The sequence below is a fragment of the Triturus cristatus genome, chromosome 3_1 (genome assembly GCF_964204655.1).
Source record: "Triturus cristatus chromosome 3_1, aTriCri1.1, whole genome shotgun sequence".
NCBI classification, from domain to species: Eukaryota; Metazoa; Chordata; class Amphibia; order Caudata; family Salamandridae; genus Triturus; species Triturus cristatus.
In genome coordinates, this window is record NC_140583.1 from 545,767,707 (window position 1) to 545,788,112 (window position 20,406).

General features: G+C 42.3%; 1 protein-coding gene across 4 annotated transcripts in view; it reads left to right on the forward strand.

Annotated features, from left to right (window-relative positions):
* Window positions 1-20,406, forward strand: part of NTRK3 (neurotrophic receptor tyrosine kinase 3) — a 1,591,631-nt gene that overhangs the window by 814,203 nt on the left and 757,022 nt on the right. For all 4 annotated transcript variants that reach the window (XM_085644469.1, XM_085644471.1, XM_085644470.1 and 1 more), the window contains one exon: window positions 20,278-20,380. In XM_085644469.1, the coding sequence (XP_085500595.1) occupies window positions 20,278-20,380 (103 nt within the window). The remainder of the gene's footprint in view (window positions 1-20,277; window positions 20,381-20,406) is intronic.

Here is a 20,406-nt window from a genome sequence, read left to right on the forward strand (position 1 = left end):
ATCAATGTGATGATATTTTGTTATCATACATCTTACAGTAAGTGGATATAAACAAGTGTAGCATAAAAGTAAACACAAGGTAAAAATCTAATTCTGTGCTAGAATATATCACCGAAAAAAAAAAGGGATCCTGAAGTCAAATAATCTTGTGAAAGAACAACGGATTTCACGAATCCATAAACTGTGATTCACCTTCACAGGGAAGCTCTGCTAGATAAAGATGGCTCGTGCTTCCCCATAGAGAAACAGGCACAAATAAATACCACTGCAAGATATAACAGTATGAAATAACTTACATGATTATTTAGGGTGACTTTAAGCCAACATTTCAAAACATGTGCTTTAGCTAACTAAATACATTTCTAGAATTGAAGAACACGTAATTAATGAGAGTCTGACATAAGGTACCACTAGCACGGTGCCCTAGAATGCTGATTGGAAGAGAAAATCCTCTACATCCATCCATATTTGCTAGAACACCTATTTCAAGGTTATTTATGAAGTTGCTGGACAATAATATTGGGACTATCTAACTTATGCTTAGCAGACTCGAGCATAAGCATTTACCCACACATAGATAAGCTTTGAGGAAGAGGGCCCTTTGAAATCAGCAAATTTATATCACCAGTGTATAAACTCTCAATATTATGTCATCAAACTACCAGGCAAGAATCTTACCTTGGTGAAGGAAAAGCACACCCTACGGCCATTAGAAAAGAAAAGATAAGCTGTGTCATGCAACGGAGTCACATGGGTCCCCATCTTAGCTTTCTAAATCCCTGCACTAAACCCACAAGCACCACATTTAGCAATTGATTCAGTCAACAACGAGTTAAAATATATCATGGGCTTCTTTTTAAGTATTAATTATTCCTTCATGTGCACATTTTACTAGTAATGAGTGAGGCCTAACCTAGTCAGGACTACTGTTGTGACAAACAGACTTCATTTTAATTAAATGCCAAATAATACCCTCACATGACAACTGCATGAGTTGTAAGCTCCATTAAAAATAATAAAGCCAGATTTTAAAGGAGGATGGAGAAATATTAATCTCCCTGCAGCTTTCATATTTTCACTCATTGAGTTGTGTCTTCTTACCCCAAAGCGCCTATATAAAATGACAGTTTGTTGCAATAATGTATACATTACTATCTGCCATGCCAGGATATGACTTAGTTTTTCTGTCATGATTGATTTGAGGGATTTCTATGTTGATTAGTCTCTTTTTGTATTTTTGGAAGGCATGCCACTTTCACACATTTGACCCAGCACTTCACTCTGTCAGACAGAGGGGGAATCATGTTTTCAGTGACAGCAGGCTGATCCTGGTAACTTCATGCACAGCCAGAGGGGACATCCATGTTCTGCCTTACTACATCATAGCTCTTTCAAGTAAAGAGAATGTGAAAAAAGAGCCAGAGGGTCATTGTTGTTAAACCAAACCATCTCCCACACAGGAGTGATAGGAATGATATGCTAGACAAAAGCAACTTGAAAACAACTATCAAAGTATTTCTGCTGTGTCAAATTGTTGTATAATTGGTGTTTGCAGTGTATCTTCTTTGCTCACCATAGCTAATAACACCAGCTTCAGGGGCACTTGGAAATTGGGAGGCCGCTAATATGATTCAGCTTAAACTTTGTAAACCTAATGGCTGTTTTCCTCGCTTGGAGACAGTGGAACCCAAAGGATGAAGATTATTTTGTGTTTCTTTTCCTTGGAAACTTCACCAATAATTTCAGGTTGTGTGTTGCACAAGTAGGGATACTTAGGCAAGGCATATACACCGTGACCCAAATAGTAATCAAATCCTGTGAATATTGCAAAATCAGTTTCTCATACAGGTTTGGAAAACCTGCAGTAACTTTTATAGGGACAGCTCCAAGAAAATTCTTTGCCCAGTTTGTCACAGTTGGTAGGCTCCCTTCTAGCTTCATCCAAAGCAACACCTATCAGAGCCCACATTAGAGCACTTCCATGATGGTCTAAAAGTGTTGTGGATGGTGCATTTATTGCAGTTTTATATACTGGATTTTTAATTTTCTCAATGCCACCGAGCCATTTCTTATTGTGGTCTCCGGTGGAGGTCCACTGATTGGTGAATAGTGAAAAACAGGTGATCAGTATGCAGTGTTTGTCCAGGTGATAAGCAAATATTTAACCTATATTTGATCTATTTAAGTAGTGTTTAATGCAGTGAGGAAGACTAATAGCAACAACACTCCTTTTTGGTCTTTGTAAATGGTAGTGAGCAGGGCTGGCATTAGGGCGGTGCGATCGGTGCCATCGCACTGGGCGCTGACTTGGGGTGAGGGCGCCATGTTTATTGTTTTAGAAGCAGCTCGTTCCTTGTTCCTTGTTACAGCAATAAAAATGTCAAGCTAACGCATCTGATTAACGTTCTTCCTGGAGAGAGACCGGAGCTTTGTCTAAGAAAAGTTGACCCGTAGTGCGGAGGGTTAATATGTCTGCTGCAAATAACGTGTCCCATTCATATAACAAAGTGCATAAAATATAAATTGGTCAATGGGTTTCCGTTTTTGTTGTTACTTGTAAAAGTTAAAATCCTAATATGTTAACTGTCATCAAAGAGCTGCATGCAAACTGCAAGGAATGTGTTAGAAGTATGTGTGTTTTTGCCACTCTTTTGTTATTCTTATAGTGCAAAAAGGGTTCATTTATGTATAAGTCAATTCTTAGTATTAAAGAAAACCCCTAACATTGGCATAACATTTAAAATTCTGAATTTGTGTTTTTCCAGACTAAGGACTCAGAAACTATACTGCCTACCAGAATGGATGACATGTTACTCCTACACCTTGTAGGCCTTTGTCATATGTAACATTTCCTATACACTCATTTACACATGTATGATTTTCTGTGCAATGTGTGTGTGATGTAAAGTGTTCTGACACCTTAAACTGGAGTGGCACAGTAAAAACTAAATTAATCTATGAGACCATGGTTATTGAGACTTGATGAGCACTGTCAAATGGTGGTAGTGTGGGAATCTGTGGCTGAGGTGGTCTTTGGGGGGACACCAATAAACATTGTTGCACAGGGCGCCACCAGTGCTAAAGACGGCCCTGGTAGTGAGACTCTCCTGTTTGATATTGAAAGATGGTGGATTATCATGAATCACTGCTCTATAAGTTACAGAGAAAAAACATCCAATGATTTTATATAAAACATGCACTATTAAAAACTTGACATCAAGAATGTAACAGATACCCAACAATTGTAACTTGAGTTTATGCTCCCTTGAGAAGAAGCAATGTTGTGTTTTTGGCCCTACCCTAGACTCAGTCACTGCATGGATAAAGGGAAGCAATTTGAGTCAGTGGATAGGCTATGGGGGTGGGAGGGTGCATAACGATATTAAACATTCACTCTGCCTGAACTCAGTCAAGCAGTGACATGGAATATAGTCAAAAAGGAGGGTGGAAAGCCTGCAAAGACCAGTATCATTAAACGTCCTGTCCCTTCAACATTGATTTCTGTGTTATGAAGAGAAATGTAAATGGAATACATGAAAGAAAGAAAGAATGAGTTGGACACATTATTGGTGATAGGAACTTAGAGAAGCCTACTTAGAACAAGCCAATTACTAAATTAGAGAATTTGCCCCAGATCATTGCACGGGCCTCCACTACAGAGCTGTTGACATAAATAGTCTTTTCTGGACTTTGTTATACAGATGTTAATGACCACTTCGAGTGACTCATTTCAGCCATTATCAAGTTGTACCTGTCGGAGACCTTTAATCTTCTTCATCATGAGTCTATGTTATCATATTTGTAGGAAATGGGAGGCTTTGATGGACTCTCCTGGGAAGGATTAGTACATTTCTGCATAGCAGGGTCTAGCATGTTGCCATGAGACACCTTTATCTGCCTTTGACCCTAGCCTTATTTGTGATCCATTAGGGTCCATATTTTTGCTTCTTCTCTTGAATATGTTAAGCCATTAGATGATGTGCTATGCGGAGGTGCTAAATTCATTGATATGGTGTTCTATATCTCATTCCTAACAGTTCCTGGCTACACTATAATTAACTACAACTTTGGTAAATGAGGCCACTGTAATAGAGATACATTAGTTAAGATTAGACTGCTGTTTGAAAAATGTTGTGGTCTCATATTTTATAGCCTGTTCTGGGGTTGAACAGGTCACACAAAGGCAGCACCCTTGATAATTAAAAGACTTACTTCTAGATTTATCTTTGTTTAAAATAACGTAATCATTTGATTTCATTTGGAGTGCAGGTTGTCAATCCCCTCATTCTAGTCTGTTTTTTCCAATAGCCATTTGATATTAAACAAGACACAGTGCAACTTTGTAATAATAATGGCATGCAGCTACTCCCTGTTCCCCACGTGCAAAGTTGGGTTGTTCATTCCGCTTATAGTTTTACATGCTGAATAGCTAATTAGGTATGAGGTACTCAAGGGTTTTACCGTACTGTCTCGAAACCCAGAATCTGCTGATCCCAGGTGTATGAATTAGACTCAATCAGATTATTGAATGCCATATATACAACAGTGAGTGTGTGCTTTCCAGTATGTATATTGTGGTGTTGGTCAATTGCTGAGATAAGCCTCTCAGTTTTAACATTTAAAGTCTAGTTTCTGTGATGTTCAAAGTTTGCCTGATGCCAGTTATGGAAAATTCTATCTGTGGTATGTGGGCTAGGGAGCCAGTGACTATAGATCTTAAGATGGTGTTCAAGTCCTCTAAGCATGGAAACTTTTCCCGGGCATAATTCTCTTCACCATTGAATCAATTTTCTACTATTTCTAAATGTTGTGAACCCCCTTTGTGCTGAAAAATGCTTTATATGAAGATTACAGGTGATGATATACATATGGGATGCCAAATGCAGCAAACAGCTTTCATCTAACTAGCTCCCTAGGCAACTTAATTGTGATAAGCTTTATTTGAGTAAATTGCGCAGGATCATTTCTCTTTGGGTATCCCTTTCTTACCCAGAGTTAATATATTGTTTTATCCTATATCTGCCTAGCCACAAATCTTCCATTTGCCTTGTCCTCAGTTAAAGCAAACATAAAATCTTAAAAAGATGATTGACTAGAAAAAGCATGAGTTGTAATTAACTCACTACTGGGTCACCACTAGTTATTTATGTAGAGTTGAATAAGCAACCACATCTTCTAATAATCCTTGAGTTAAGTCTTTCAAGAAATAAGGAATGTAAAGCTCAATTGTCAAGAAGCTGTATATATTTTCATAATGCTGTTGATACACTAGCACTTGACTCCAAAGAATACCAGGTGTGATCAGTTCCCTACATCAATTGTTATGTTTCTGTAGGTGCCAAATGTCTGAAAAGACAATTCAAATGTTTGGTAGTGATCTGCATTTGAGCCATGGAACAGATGCTCACATTTCCCATTCCCTCAATCATATTCCAATCACTTGGTGGAACTGTGGAAGACATGGGGTTGAAAGTTGATTTTCAATACCATGTTGGCTGGTATATTTAAGAAGTAGCCTATTTTGGGAATAATAACCAACATGTTTTGGACTGATACTGCTGCTTGCTTTTGCTCTGTACAATGGGACACTGCTAACCAGGCCCCACTGCATGTGCTCTCAACCTTAAACATTTCAAAATTGGCATATTTTATGCACCAATTAGTTTCTCACATATGATACAAAGTATACACAATGCCTGTGGGATAAATGTCACTAGTAAGCTGCAGCAAATATTATGCCACCACTAAAGTGAGAATGCAAAGCCGGACTTTAGTCCTTCCCCTGCAGCCTGGGTGTACAGTTTTAGAACTGCCAATTCAAGTGAGCCAAATCAAAAACTTTTGCCAGGGATAACCCTTCCATTTTAATGCTTAAAAGTCACTGCTAAGCAGGCTGTAAATGCCCATAGAGCAGAGTGCATGGTGCGTAAAAAGGACATGTATATTTTATGGAACATGTTCCGTCTAGGAAAAATGCTCAAAGTCCTTTTTCACTGCGGCAAGACTGGCTTTCCCATAGGAAAGTAATAGGTTAAATTATAACAACTTATAAAGCTTGAAAAATATTCCATGGACTTAATGGTCAAGTCATAGTTTATAGTACTATTGTGAAATGGCAGTGTTAAAAAGTTGTCATTTTTCTGCCTAATACAAATGTGCCTTTCTGCTAGGTTTCAAAGCCATCTGACTGTTGATGGCTCCCCTGTGGTAATATGCGTATTGCTCCAAAACTTTGGACAAAGAGCTTGGGTGAAGGGAGATGTTTTTCCTGCCTTAGCAGGATTGCCTGAGGGCTGTACCCAGTCCCGTCCTGAGGTTCATGGGATGCCTAACCTGTTACTGGCAGATGTAGCTCACAACTAGGCCTGCCTTCCTAGTCAGTTATTCTCCAAACCCAGAGGGAGACTAGGCTACCCCAGAATTGCTTTGTAGTGACCACAAGGGGGGGTTTGCCCATTATCATATGCACAACTCTTGGTGGGTTCACTGCACAGAGGAAGAAACACACAGGAAGAGGTGTAAATGTGAGTAGGGTCATCCTAGGAAATTTGACCCCATTAGTTTGGGAATGACCAGGAGTTTCCCACACCCACAGGCTCACACATGGCATAAATGTGGCACCCCCAGGACTTATCTCAGAACACCTCTGTAACTGTGTAATACACCTGCTGTTGTGTCCTGTGAGGAGAGTCCTAAGGACTGGACCTGCTACCACTTGTAATTAGTGCTGTGAAGTGAAATCCAAGGTTCAGTTGGATGGCCTCTTGTTAAACTTCGGAAACCCAAAGGCTTTGAGGAGCCCACTTCCTGAAGGGCCCAGCTAACCAGTTCCAAAGGGACCTGCCACGGACCCTGTTAGTGGCTGCAATGGAGTGAGTCCTGACCCCTAAGCCGTCTCCCTAAGGACCTGTGACTCTCAGATAAGTGTCAGACTGTAGTCCTGCCTGATCCAAAAAGCTGGTACTTTTTCATGGATTTTTGCCGGGAGCAATGACGGAAGACTGAGATTAACCTGCCAAGCCCATTCATTAAAGGTGTACTGACTTTGCCATAGCTCCCACTATATTCTTCCACACTTTCCATTATAAACCAATGGGGTACCCCAAACGGCCATAGGACCTGGGCATAATCCAATACAAAAAAAAATTGTTCCTAATGGCTATAATAAAAAAATATTTAATATTGTAATAGCATTAAACATAATCCATATGTAAGAGAGGGAGAGAAGAAAACACAATGGAACACGTTTTTATGAAAGTCAATTCAGTTCTTTACATTTATATATTATTCTCAAAAAGTTAATTAGTATACAATCAATGCTAAAAGGTTGCTCAGATGGGTGAATATAAAAGTGCTTGTAGAAGTGCTCAAGTGATGTGAAGTGGTAGAAAGGAAAAATCAAATGATTATAACAATATAACGGAACCGTGTTACTACGGTAAACTTTTGAAATGCCTGTCTAGAGAATAGTCTCACATGTTGTACTTGCACATTTCACACTGTGCCACTGAATCCAAGCTATACCTCTCTGGTGAGCCATAACTAGTGTGAAACCAGTCTTGGTTTTCTTATATTACGATTCAGGGAGAACCTGGCCTGGCTGTTCGGGCCGCACTCTTCCCATCCAAGCAGGGTCAAGACTGATTTGCAGGGTCAAACTGAGGTGGCATGGTTTGCAAAATAATGATGTAGTGGAATTCAGCCCCCAGTCACCCAGTAATTACTAGTGGTTAATTCAATCATTCTTTCCATCACTTTTTGTATACTATAGTGTGTCACCCTAAGAGGGACTGATATGCCAGGACACGGGTCTTGTACACACTCTCTCATTGGAACCAACCTATACTTGGCTGATTATCCCTAACTAGGGCAAAACCAGTCTTGGGTAGCATGTGTTCCGGTTCAGGGAGGAGCTGGACTGTTCCCCTTGAAGCAGGGTCTAGGGTTATTTGCATATTCATTGTGTGCAAAATAACCATGGACTGTGATGAGGACCTGTGTAATTACCTGTGGCTGAGATTTATTTCAAGAATTCCATCCATCACTTTTTTTTGCTTATTATGAGAGCCATAAAATGCAAAAGGACTCATGGTTCAGAGACGTCGCAGCTGTCTAAAGAGGACTAGACCCTGCAGGACACCATGCTGGATAATGACCTGGTTTCCACAAGTCTGCCCCGAGGAGTTAGGGACTGTAGGGCTAATCATATGAGCCTTGCTTAGTAGTGGGAAACTAAGACTGAAGGTAGAGCCCTTGACTGAGACAACTGAATTGGTGAATCCACCCTCAAAATCATTACAATCAGTTCAAAGTTACACCTAGATCCCAACACACTACAAATATTTGCTTTTCCATAGTCTGCCTTTTACCATACAACTTTAAATATCATGTCTCTGGCTCCTCTTAACCTATTGTAATAAGCTTGTTTTCTAAATTGATTTGCTAATTTTGTTATGTTGTATTCCTTTCTTTAAAATATTTGGTATTTCTTCAACTTAGTAAGCACTTCCCTAGGTATTGCCTGCTGCTGGTGCTATAGTTACCATGGGTTCGGCAGAGATTATCTCATAACCGTCTTTTTACCTAACCAGAACAGGTTTATTGAATTGGTAGGTGTTAGAAATTGGATTTCTGGTTGGCTGAGGTATGCACCCAGGCTAGGCAGGAACCACCATTCTAGTCAGGGTAAGCTAGATAGACAGACTTCAGACTTATCTGAAGTGGCAATGTGTAAAGTATTTGTACACACACAAACACACACACTCTAACACAATGAATACACCAAAAAAGACTCCACACATGTATAGAACAATAGAGAATATTTATCTGAGCAAACTGAGACCAAAATGAGTAGTAGTCGAGCTATGAATTTTTAAAGATTAAATGCAAAAGTAGTGCTTAGAAGACACTTGTGGAGAAAAGGTTACTTGAAGGCATGAGGGACCGGTGAAATTCTAAAGTTCAGGCTGACCCCAATTGTCAGCAGGCAGGCTATAGGAACCAGACCTGTCCCGCTGATTAAATACCCTGAATGGAGCTTTTGTCAACGTCAAAAATCTACTGTGTGGTTGTCGAGCCGCACAAAGTGGGTCCCGAGTCGTTGTCAATCTCAGTTAAAGTGAATACAATGTGTCCTCGTTGAGCCACACAGAGCGTTGTCCTAGAGCCACCCAGACTGTGGAACAGATGTCATTGGGCAGCCTTTTCGTCGAAGGGCTATACAGCTGAATTTCTCAGTTGATGTAATGCATCAGTGTTTGATGAAAAAAGATGCAGAACTGACTTCTGAGGCCCAGGGCTTGGCGGGTACACCTAAGGAAAGCAGTCCTTCCAGAAAAACAGTCCAGTTGAGTCCCTTACGCAGCACAGCAGTCCTTCTGAAAGAGGTTCATTTCAAGATTGGGAAGTAGCTGATTAGAGTGTCAGCGACCCAGTAATCATACCCCATAATGCCTTGGATGTAGGGGGTGACTTAAAAGGATCTCTCTGAGGTGTGCAAGGATCCCTTTTAACCCGGTCCTATCTACCAGGCTAACCCTGGGAGGTCAATCAGTGCTTTGTGTGTGGACAGGACACTACCTATTGCAGTCTCAGCACCTCCCATTCCTCCAGACTCAGGAAGATCCATCAGAATACAGATGAATGCAGATGAGTGCTCAGATTGCAGGTGAGCCTCACCTTGCTGTGTTTGTGGCTGTCTAGAGAGAATGCACAAAGTGTAGCTGTCACCCAGCCCAGATCTATATTGGAGACAGGCTGTCCGGCAGAAGGAATAGTAAGTGCAGAGAAATGTCCACTTTCTAAAAGTGGCATTTCTAAAATAGTAATGGTACATCCAACTCTCCCAGTAAGGAGGATTTATTATTACCAATCCAAACATATCAAACATAAAAAAGCTACTCCACTCTATCAGCAATTACAGCTTAAATGTTTATTAAGCAATGCCCAATGCTGGCCTATGAGAGGGGTAGGCCTCACAGTAGTGATAAATGATATAGGCTGTTTGTTACTACCAGGACTGGCTAAACATAAAGGTGCATGACTTGGTAAGTAGTTGTAAATTCCAAGTCAAAGTGGCAGTAAACTGCACACATAGGCACTGCGGTGGCAGGTCTGAGACAGTTTTGAAAGGCTGCTTCTGTGGGTGACACAATCACTGCTGCAGCCGACTAGTAGCATTTGAAGTACAGGCCCTGGTTTTATGGTATACCACTAAACAAGCGACTTACCAGGGCAACAAGTATGCAAATCAGGTATGGTAAGAGTAAGACCTCCAACCCTCGGTCTAGGTCCACTCTCTTCCCGCAACTCCGCTGTGCCGTCTCTTGCCTCCTTGGGAGGTTCGAGGCTGCTGCCCGCTCCTACGCCTGCTGCCCACTCCAACTGGGACCAGACTGCCTCCAACCACCGTAACCTTTCTTACCTGTTTTTTTTTCTTAATTTTTCCCTGTTGTGCCACTGTTATTGTGCCTATCTGTGTCTTGCTCTAATTCCACCACTGTTTTTATTTTCTTGTGCCTGCCTGTTCCTTTTGCCTTTCACCACTGCTGCCCTTGCGGCCCCTCCCCCCCTTAATTCCCCCCAGAATTCCCCCGCTCCCGCCTCCCAGCTTCTCCCACCTCCCCTACTTAATGGCGGCCGCTGCGCAGTCGCGCGCAGTGGTCGTGCCAAAATACGCACCAAAGGCAAGCCTGTCTGTGTCCATCCGTGACCTGATCGCGGCCAGTGCCAGGAACCCTTGACCTCCCTCTACCCATAGCTACAACACCACCACCCTCTTCGCACTCAACCCTAGAAGACTTAGAGAATGCCAACAGGCCACGCTGAACAGGACCCACGGGCAGTTCTCCTGCCTCCACTGCGGCCAAACCCTTACCGCCAACCCAGCCTCCAACACTGCCAACGCCAGCATTGGCGACACCCTAAAATGCATTCTCCTCAATGCACGCTCCGTACACAAACATGCCACGGAAATCTGCACCCGAAATCACCTTCTTCACAGAGACCTAGACCAACGCATCCTCCGCCCCCGACATCAGCACCGCCATCCCAGATGGATACAAGATCCAGAGGAAAGACCGACCCAACCACCCAGGAGGGGGCCTCGCCATCCCCCACAAGAGCTCCCTCCGCCTCACCACCTACAGTGAAACCTTCCCCTCTGCCGAACACCTGCACTTCCAAATCCAGACTACCCCCAAAGCCACACTCTGAGGAACCTCGTCTACAGACCTCCCAGCCCCCGAACATCCTTCGCCACCACCATCACTGACTTTATTGCACCCCACGCCTTTGCCTCAACAAAGTACATACTCATTGCAGACCTGAACTTCCACCTCAACAACTCATCAACACACTGACCCACAGAGCAGGGCACACCCATGACCCCATCTTCGTGGCAGGAAACAGCATCCAATTCAGCCACACAACGCAGCGGCCATGGACCGACCACCTCTGCGTTCACTTCGCCATCAACAAACCCAAGGCACCCAAAGCAGCCTCACGCCTACCACAAAGCAACTGGAGCAAGGTTACCAACTAGCAAGTTAACTCCACCCTCACCCGAGACAACCACACCTGGGCACCCGATGCAAACGAAGCAGCCAGAGAACTCCACTCCTGGATCTCCAACTGTGCAGACGAGCTCGCCCCGCCACGCAACCCAGACAGTCAATGCCCCAGGAAAGCCGCCTGGTTCACCACTGCTCTCCAAGAAGCCAGAAGCACCTGCAGACACCTGGAGAAGAACTGGAGAAACACCAAGACAACCAAAAACCACACCATCCACAAGGACGTCATGACGGACTACCACAACCAGATCAGGGCCACCAAGAGGAACTTCATCCACAACAAAACCCTGGCCAACTCCACCAACTCCAAGGAACTTTTCAGTGTCTTTCAAAATTTCACCAACCCAGGCAGCAAAGCCACAGACATCACCCCATCCCAAGACCTCCGCGATAAGCTTGGAACCTACTTCCACCTCAAGATGAAAATCCTCTATGACAACTTCATCAACCATCCACCAGGAGCCACAGACGGCCCCGCCCTCAGAAACACCAGCCAGCCCATCATCTCCCACTGGATACTGATCATGGTCGAAGACACCGCCTCAACCATGAAAAGCATCCACTCGGGGGCCCCCACGACCCCTTCCCTCCTCACATCTACTACAGAGCTGTGCCCACCATTGCACCAGAACTACAATGCACCATTAACACCACCTTCAAAACAGGTACCTTCCCAGATGACTGGAAGCGCGCAGAAGTCAGACCCCAGCTCAAGAAGCCCACAGCTGACCCCACCGACCTCAAGAACTATCGGCCCATCTTGCTCCTCCCCTTCACAGCCAAAGTTGCAGAGAAAACAGTCAACAGGAAATTGACACGATTCATTGAAGAAAATGCTGCCTCGACCCATCCCAATCGGATTCCAAAGCAACCACAGCACAGAGACTGCCCTACTCGCCACCACAGTCGACATCCGCACCCTCCTGGACGAAGGCTACTCCACAGCCCTCATCCTACTCGACCTATCAGTTGCCTTCGACACCATCTACCACCGCACACTAGTCGTCAGACTACACGAGGCAGGAGTACAAGGAACAGCCCAGGACTGGATCTGATCCTTCCTCACCGGAAGAAGCCAAAGGATCACACTCCCACCCTTCCTCTCTGACCCCACGAAAATCACCTGCGGAATCCCACAGGGTTTATCATTGAGTGCCACTCTCTTTAACATCTACATGGCCCCCTCGCAGCCATCGTCCGATTACACAGCCTCAATATCGTATCCTATGCCGAAGACACCCAGCTCATCCTCTCCCTCACCAAAGACCCCACCACTGCCAAACTCTACTTCCAGAAAGGAATGCAAGACGTCGCTGTCTGGATGACCAACAGCTGCCTGAAGCTCAATGACAAGAAGACAGAAGTCCTCGTCTTCTGTACCACCCCTTCTGCATGGGACAGCACCTGGTGGCCGACCGCCCTCAGACCACGCCAAGAACCTCGGCATAGTACTCGACTCATCACTCACCATGAACCGACAGGTCAACGCCGTCACCTCCAGCTGCTTCAACACCCTCCCCATTGTCCGCAAGATCTTCAAGTGGATCTCCCCTGAGTGAATACAGTCTCCCACGCACTCATCACCAGCAGACTGGACTATGGAAATGCACTCTACGCCGGCATCAACAAGTCCCTACTCCGCAAACTCCAGACAATACAGAACACCATCGCAAGACTCGTCTTCGGCATCCCCCAACATGAAAACATCAGCCAACACCTACAAAGTCTTCACTGGCTCCCGTGGAGAAAAGAGTAATGTTCAAAATCCTCACTCATGCCTACAAATGCCTACACAACAACAGACCCAAATACCTTAACGACAGAAGCAACTTCCATGTACCCAAAAGAAAACTCCAATCTTCCAACCTCGCACTGACCGAAACCCCGCGCATCCACAGAGCCAGAGCAGGCATAAGATCGTCCATTCACATTGCAGCCAAGACCTGGAATGAGCTACCGGCAGACATCTGACGGGCCCCCCTCCCTGAACACCATCAGAAAGACCCTCAAGAAAGGCTCTTCGGCTAAACAGATCTGCAGACCCCCTCCCTCAGCGCCTTGAGACCCTAACGGGTGAGTAGCACGTTTACAATTTCCTGATTGATTGGCTTACACCAATGTCATCATGTTTAGGGGAAAAGTACATGCACTTTAGTTCTGGTTAGCAGTGGTAGATTGCTTAGAGTCCTATGGACAACAAAAAGAATCAGCAAAAATGGGAGGCAAAAGGCAAAATGTTGGTGTAAAGACCACCCTAAGAATGACAGGTCTAACAGTAGGGGTACCATTTCCCAAAAATATGAATCCCATTTCTTTTGTCCATGCTATTTACATCAGAATATAGGAACAAATACATATTTCTGGATAATGTAATGATGGTCATAAGAATAGTGGCTTCTTCACTGTGTCTCATTTGTTTGGTGCTCACACATTACTTTATATTGTGTAGGACTGTATATATGTTTTCACATCTTGGCATTTAAAGAGTGAAACCTAATGAGAAAGAACTGAGGGCTGTACCCAGCAGAGGTGATGGAAAAATATATAATTTCTTGCAAATAGGCGGAATTAATACATTTTCAATTATATAGTGACATGACACTTCACACACACATATTCACATTCCACATATTTACAATATTATACACAGAGAGCTAGTGATTTGCCCACAATTGTGTTAGCCACTTGATCATATCCAATCTATGTAATTGCAAAGTTGAAGAGTAGGCAGCAGATTTGTACAGTTGAACAAGCCATCACTTGTAGAGGATTGGGAAATTGAATTTTTAATTGCATCTAAAATATCTTCTATATTTGCTAAACAGATGGATTCTAAGACGTTAGCCATCTTTATTATGGCCAATTGTTAACTTAAATGAATACAAACACATACAAATTCAAGGCGAATTCATCAATTATGGTTTGCTATGCACTCCTTCCATTCACACGATGTACAGCTGAGGTTTAAATAGATTAAACCAGATAAACCATCAAGAATTAGCTAGCCAATATGTGAAGTCAAAGTCTAGATACAACAGGAGTAGTTCAAAGTAGAATGCTTATTGAAGTAACAGGAACAGAAGTAATCTGCTTCAAAAGGCCCAGGAGAAAATCCATAAATGACAATAATTTCAAGCACAAACAGTATACATTCCATTTGAGAATATTAAATGAACCAATAAGACAAGATCTAAACATTGCATCATAACTCTTATAAACACACATATACAGTAAGAGGCAGGCTGTAAAGGATGCTACACAATATCATCATTTGGAGCTCATTTTATGCTTGCTATTTTTAATAACAATGTTAGTGAGCAGTGTGTGAATGTGCATTCCAAAACTACAAATGTGTTTACTTTAACAACTACATTATTCAAACCATATCATTACTCAGAGTAGTCATAAAATTGGAAAACTATGATTTTAAATAAAGCAGTGCAGTAGAAATGTTGGTACACTTAGGGGCCTTTATTTTGGCATTACCATGGCAGTGCCTCTAAAAATAGGCACGGTAATGGGAATGCCAAAAAGTTTTCCTGCACGGCATGGACTTTTTAGTCCATGCCGTGCAGGAAAACTGGTCTGCATGGACACAGGGTGGCACATGTCCTGCCCCACTGTATGCATCCACAGGGTGCAGAGGCACCAGAGATCCCTGAAGTGTACCATTTGTTTCCTCTTCACCAGGTTTGACATGGAGGAGGAACTGCCATTTAAGTCCGGCGGAGAGGAAACTCCTAATATGGATGCGTCTCCACCGCCACAACACAGCCAGGGACTGGCGGTTCCCTGGCCGCTGCTGCAGAGCTGTGGTGGTCACACTGTTCAACTCATAATAGTGCAGTGGGGAGGCCACCACCATTGCACCCCTGTGTGTCTAGCAGTTTGTGAACTGCCAGACTCGTAGTCAGCCCCTTAATGTCCTGGAGTAGCACAAGTAGCTACTTGTATTCCTGCACAATCGACTGGAGTTTTCTGAATTGAAGGGTCTATTAACTAGTGGTGTGAATATTTTGTGACTTCCAAATATATTAATATGCAGATTTTTGTCTTAGGATTGATTTGCATATGTATTCATATTGTAGTAAAATGAAATGTTGCCTCATTTCTCACATTCTTAAATGGAATGACTTCACATGAGAAAAGGAGACTTAAAAATGTACAATCAGAATCGAATGTCATCACTGTCTTATTTTTATGTAGATAGAGATTAATATGAACTTTGCTACCATTTTACGTGCTGCAATTGAACATTCTTTTTACCTAATTTAATGGTACTTGTTTTATCAATATTGTAAGAAAGGACGGAATTGGATTACCGGTATTTAAACTATTGATGTTCAAGCCACACAGAAGTATCAGCAGTGACTACTTACCTGTAAGGGCTAGATACATTGTGATCTTTATTTGCATTCCAAAGACAAAATTGAGTTCTGTCAATACTATGGAGTTAGATAATTATATAATGTTGCAAGAATTGTATATGGTGTGTACATATATATAATGCCAAAGTAATTTTGTATACAGTAACATTCATTGCATTCTTTATTTCTCATTCTCCTATTTTGCTACTGCTGAGTAGACTTTGGTAGTATGAAATTATTTGCAAGAGACACATACTCCACTAATTTGAAGAAATAAATCTAAAGATGATGAGTCTGCTAATGAAAGCAATGAAAATTTACTATGCAGTGGATGAGTGAGATTTCAGATTCACAAGAGGCTCAGTTTTCCTTTTCATGCTGGCTTTAAAAAGATTTTGTCCGGGTGTCCTCCTGTGAACAAGCATTGATTATAAATCTATTAGCAGTCCTTTAAAGAACAATATTTGCATGCCATTCTTTTATCTTTTCCGAAATGTTCTCATTCAAAAGATTTAAACTCCAGTAAGATTTTTCTTTTGAATTTCCTTTCATTTTTCATCAGAAAGATGGCATTGAATAACACTTCGCAGTTTCTTCTTTTGAGTACAGAATGTTGGTGTGTGTGTGTGTGGGGGGGGGAGGGTGACGTATTATTTTTGCACCTGTGAATACATTATATTTCCCAGAGAACAATAAGTTGAGTTATTTTAAAGCGTTTCATTTATTTTGATCACAATTATTCCTACTGAACCGTTGTATTCTTTCCAGCCACCAAGACACTTATCAAGGATTGTAATTTAAGTGTGCATAATATTAATTTAGGGCACACATGTGTTTCTTTTTTTTAACATAATTAGCAATATTAATAAAGCACAATGTTTAGTCAAAAACAATGCAAGAGATTTGAAACAGTTCTGCATCAGGACCACTGAAAGATTGGTGAGCAAATTAATTAAGATCTGCTACAATTCACGGAGAAACAAGAAATCCACACAACCCAAGGCACTGAGGAAATGCACATGTGTCACATGTGGAAAGAATGGAAATATCGTCCAAAACCAGTTTTGAAATCCGATCTCCAGCAAAAGAAAAAACTGGGTGCCCTCCAACAAGTGCAAAAAGCACTTCAAAATACATACAATGTAGCATTGGGGAACAGAGACTTCATAGTCAACCTTTCGGACTTTGAGCCAAATGTACAAAGATTAGGGAGTGCAGTTCCTAATTGCAAATCTGTAAGAATTGCAAATAGGAAATTGAAATTCCTAATGTACAAAAACATAAAAGATTACAATAGCGATTCCTAGAGTGTCGCAAATAGACCTATCTCAAGAATATTAATGAGGTAGGTCGCAGTTTGCGACCCATTAGGAATAGCAGCCATCACAGGAATGGGTGTTGCTGGGGACAGCAGACCACAATGTCTATGACTGCTTTTAAATAAATTAATATCCTTTCTTTTAATGCAGCCCATTTTCCTTCAAGGAAAACGGAATTCGTTACAAAAAAAGAAAATTAAATTGCTCAGTTTCATTTTCTAACGGCAGGCAGTGGTCTGTGCCACCATTGCCTGCTCTCAATAAATATTCTCATATTAGAATGCTTACTACCTCCTTTGAAGTATCTGTAAAAAATAAATGTTTTGCGACTGTAATTCAGATGCAAAACATTCCTCGATACCACTGCAATTCGGCATTAAGAGAGGGATGCCCTAACATGCCATTTCCAAATACCAATTGACTAAACCAAATTGTGATTCATTAAAATGTATATGTACATTAGAAATTGATTTTTTGTGGTCACAAACAGGCCGATTCTATGAACCAGTCCGTTTCTGGCCGCAAAAATGTTTTGTACATATGCCCCCAAATCACAGAACAGACAGAAGTAATAGAAGTCGAACAAAGCATCAATGGAACTTTGTGTGTTTGAGAGTAAACATTAATTAATTTCCAACTAGACCAAAGAAAGAAGGCGCTGCTTGAAATTTGATCAATAAATCAAAAACTTCAGATACAGGGTCACATTCATTTACACTCATTAAGATGTTTGCGTATTACTGTTTTTAAAATTTTTGATTATTACAACCATAGCAAAATATAACTGCAGATTTTGCAGTATTCAATACAGCCATCAAGTTCAACACTCTGAAACACAAGCAACATATTATTTTGAATTACATTTATGTTAAATATTACAAAAAGTGGGCTTGGTTTGTCAAAGTAGAGAGACCAACTGAATGTCTCTTCAGTCTTAGGCCACAGAGGAGCTCCAGAGGAGAATTACATGGCAGTGACCTGTGGAACTAAAAACTCCATAAACCAGGAAACATCCTTAACAAAGCAGGCTCAACCATGCATGCCATTTTCCCACAAGTCAAGCCACTCTTGCCTTTACCCCGCATAAGCATTAACAATGCATGTGTGGTTAAGGCAATGTGAGGTCTAGGTGCAGAGCGGATGGGTGGACACAGGAAGACAGGAAGAGGAAGGATTGGGAGAGGACGCAATAAGTTAAGTGGGGCTGGGGTCAGGTCTTAGAGAGGTGGGGTGTCGGTTTTAGGGCTGTGAGCAGTTTTAGGGCACTGGGCGGGGGGACTGAATCAGGGTACTTTATGGGTGTAGAAGACAGTTTTTTAGGGCTCAGGGTGGGGTGGCTGGTGTCAGGGTCGTTTTTAGGGTGTGGGGTCAGTTTGTAGGGCTCAGGGCCAGGTTGGGGAATAGGGACAGTATTAAGGGCTGGGGCACTTTTAGGCCTCAGAGTGGGGGCTGGGGGCTGGGTTGGGGTACTTTACAGATTTAGGGGAAAATTTATAGGGCTCAGGCTGGGGGTACTGGTGTTGAGGTAGTTTTTTAGGTGTGGGGTTAATTTTTAGGGCTCAGGGTGGGGATGGGGATGGGGGCAGATTTAGGCCTCAGGTCGGGGGGCTGGGTGAGGGTAGTTTACTGATATAGGGACCAGTTTTTAGGAATCAGGGAGGGAGGGCTGGTGTCAGGGTAGTTTTAGGGTGTGGATCAGTTTGTAGGGCTCATGGTGGGGCCAGTGAAGCGACAGTTTTCAGGGCTGGGGTCAGTTTTAGGCCTCAGGATGGGAGGGCTGGATCAGGGTAACTTACAAGGCTAGGGGTCAGGTTTTAGCGCTCAGGGTAGGGGGACTGGGGTTGGGGTAGCTTTTAGACCATGGTGACAGTTTTTAGGGCTAAGGCCGGGGGGGAGGGAATGGGACAGTTTTAAGGGCCAGGGCAGTTTTAGGCCTTAGGGCGGAGGTGCTGGGCTGGGGTACATTACAGGTGTAAGGGACAGTTTTTACGGCTCTGGGTGGGGACTGGGTTTGGGTTAGTCTTTAGAGTGTGGGGTTAGTTTTTAGGACTCAGGGCATGACGGTGGGAAAGGAACAGTTTTCAGGGGTAGGGGTATGATCTTAAGCCACATTTCTCTTTACCAATCATGTCTTTAGAACAAATTTGCAATGTAAAGGCATGCAAGGTAAAGGCATGTGTGGTAAAGATCATGTGGTTCAGGCAAGTGTTGTTCAGGCATGCGTTATTCCATCATACAACCCCATAAACCAGGCTAATGTGCAAACTAATGCCCAGGGACCTTTCAGGACAAAGAAAAAATATCAAGAACTGACCAACCTCACACTCGGTTTCGATATATGAAAGCTTGTGGACGTTTTCTTATGAACTTGAAATCGAGAGGGTCAATTTCAGGAGCATAAGAATAATTTTAGACACAAGTTAGGTTATAAGACCCAATTACTAATTATTCAACATTATCCAATGTATCATGCAACTCATCCCCATGACTAATTTAGATCGGACCTACTGCAAGTTCACTCCACATATTGCTGTTGTACACCACCAATGTTGTGCAATCCTATATCTGTACAACTCGTGTTGTGGCTCACAGAAATACTTTCATAATTAAACACTTCATGGTATGACATTCAATACTTTCTATTTCTGGATTGAAGGATGGGTATAATTACTTTCAAGTACCTTAGGTCTCAATTACTATACATAGTCTTTGGGTAAAATTTCAGTCCTTGATTTATATTTTAGTGAAAACATCCGAACTTTATTTCATGCAAGGATCGCTTGTACCTCATTTTTGTTTTTCTCAAACATAAGTACATGAACGGCGTCTTTGAATCTATGTCATGCTAAGTACAGTTATTACTAAAAATAATATTCTTCCACAAATGTACGTGTTTTAATTAATAATTAATGTAAGTAAAAACTAAATTAGTATCAATGACAAATTTATAAATTAATTATGACTGCAAAAACTTAACACTGTGATAATTATAAAATCTTTCAATTTTATGTTCTTTAATAGGTATCCATAGCTGTTGGACTTGCAGCTTTTGCTTGTGTCCTGTTGGTGGTGCTCTTCATAGTGATTAATAAATATGGTAGACGGTCGAAATTTGGAATGAAAGGTAGGCAAAACGTGTATTTACCTTAA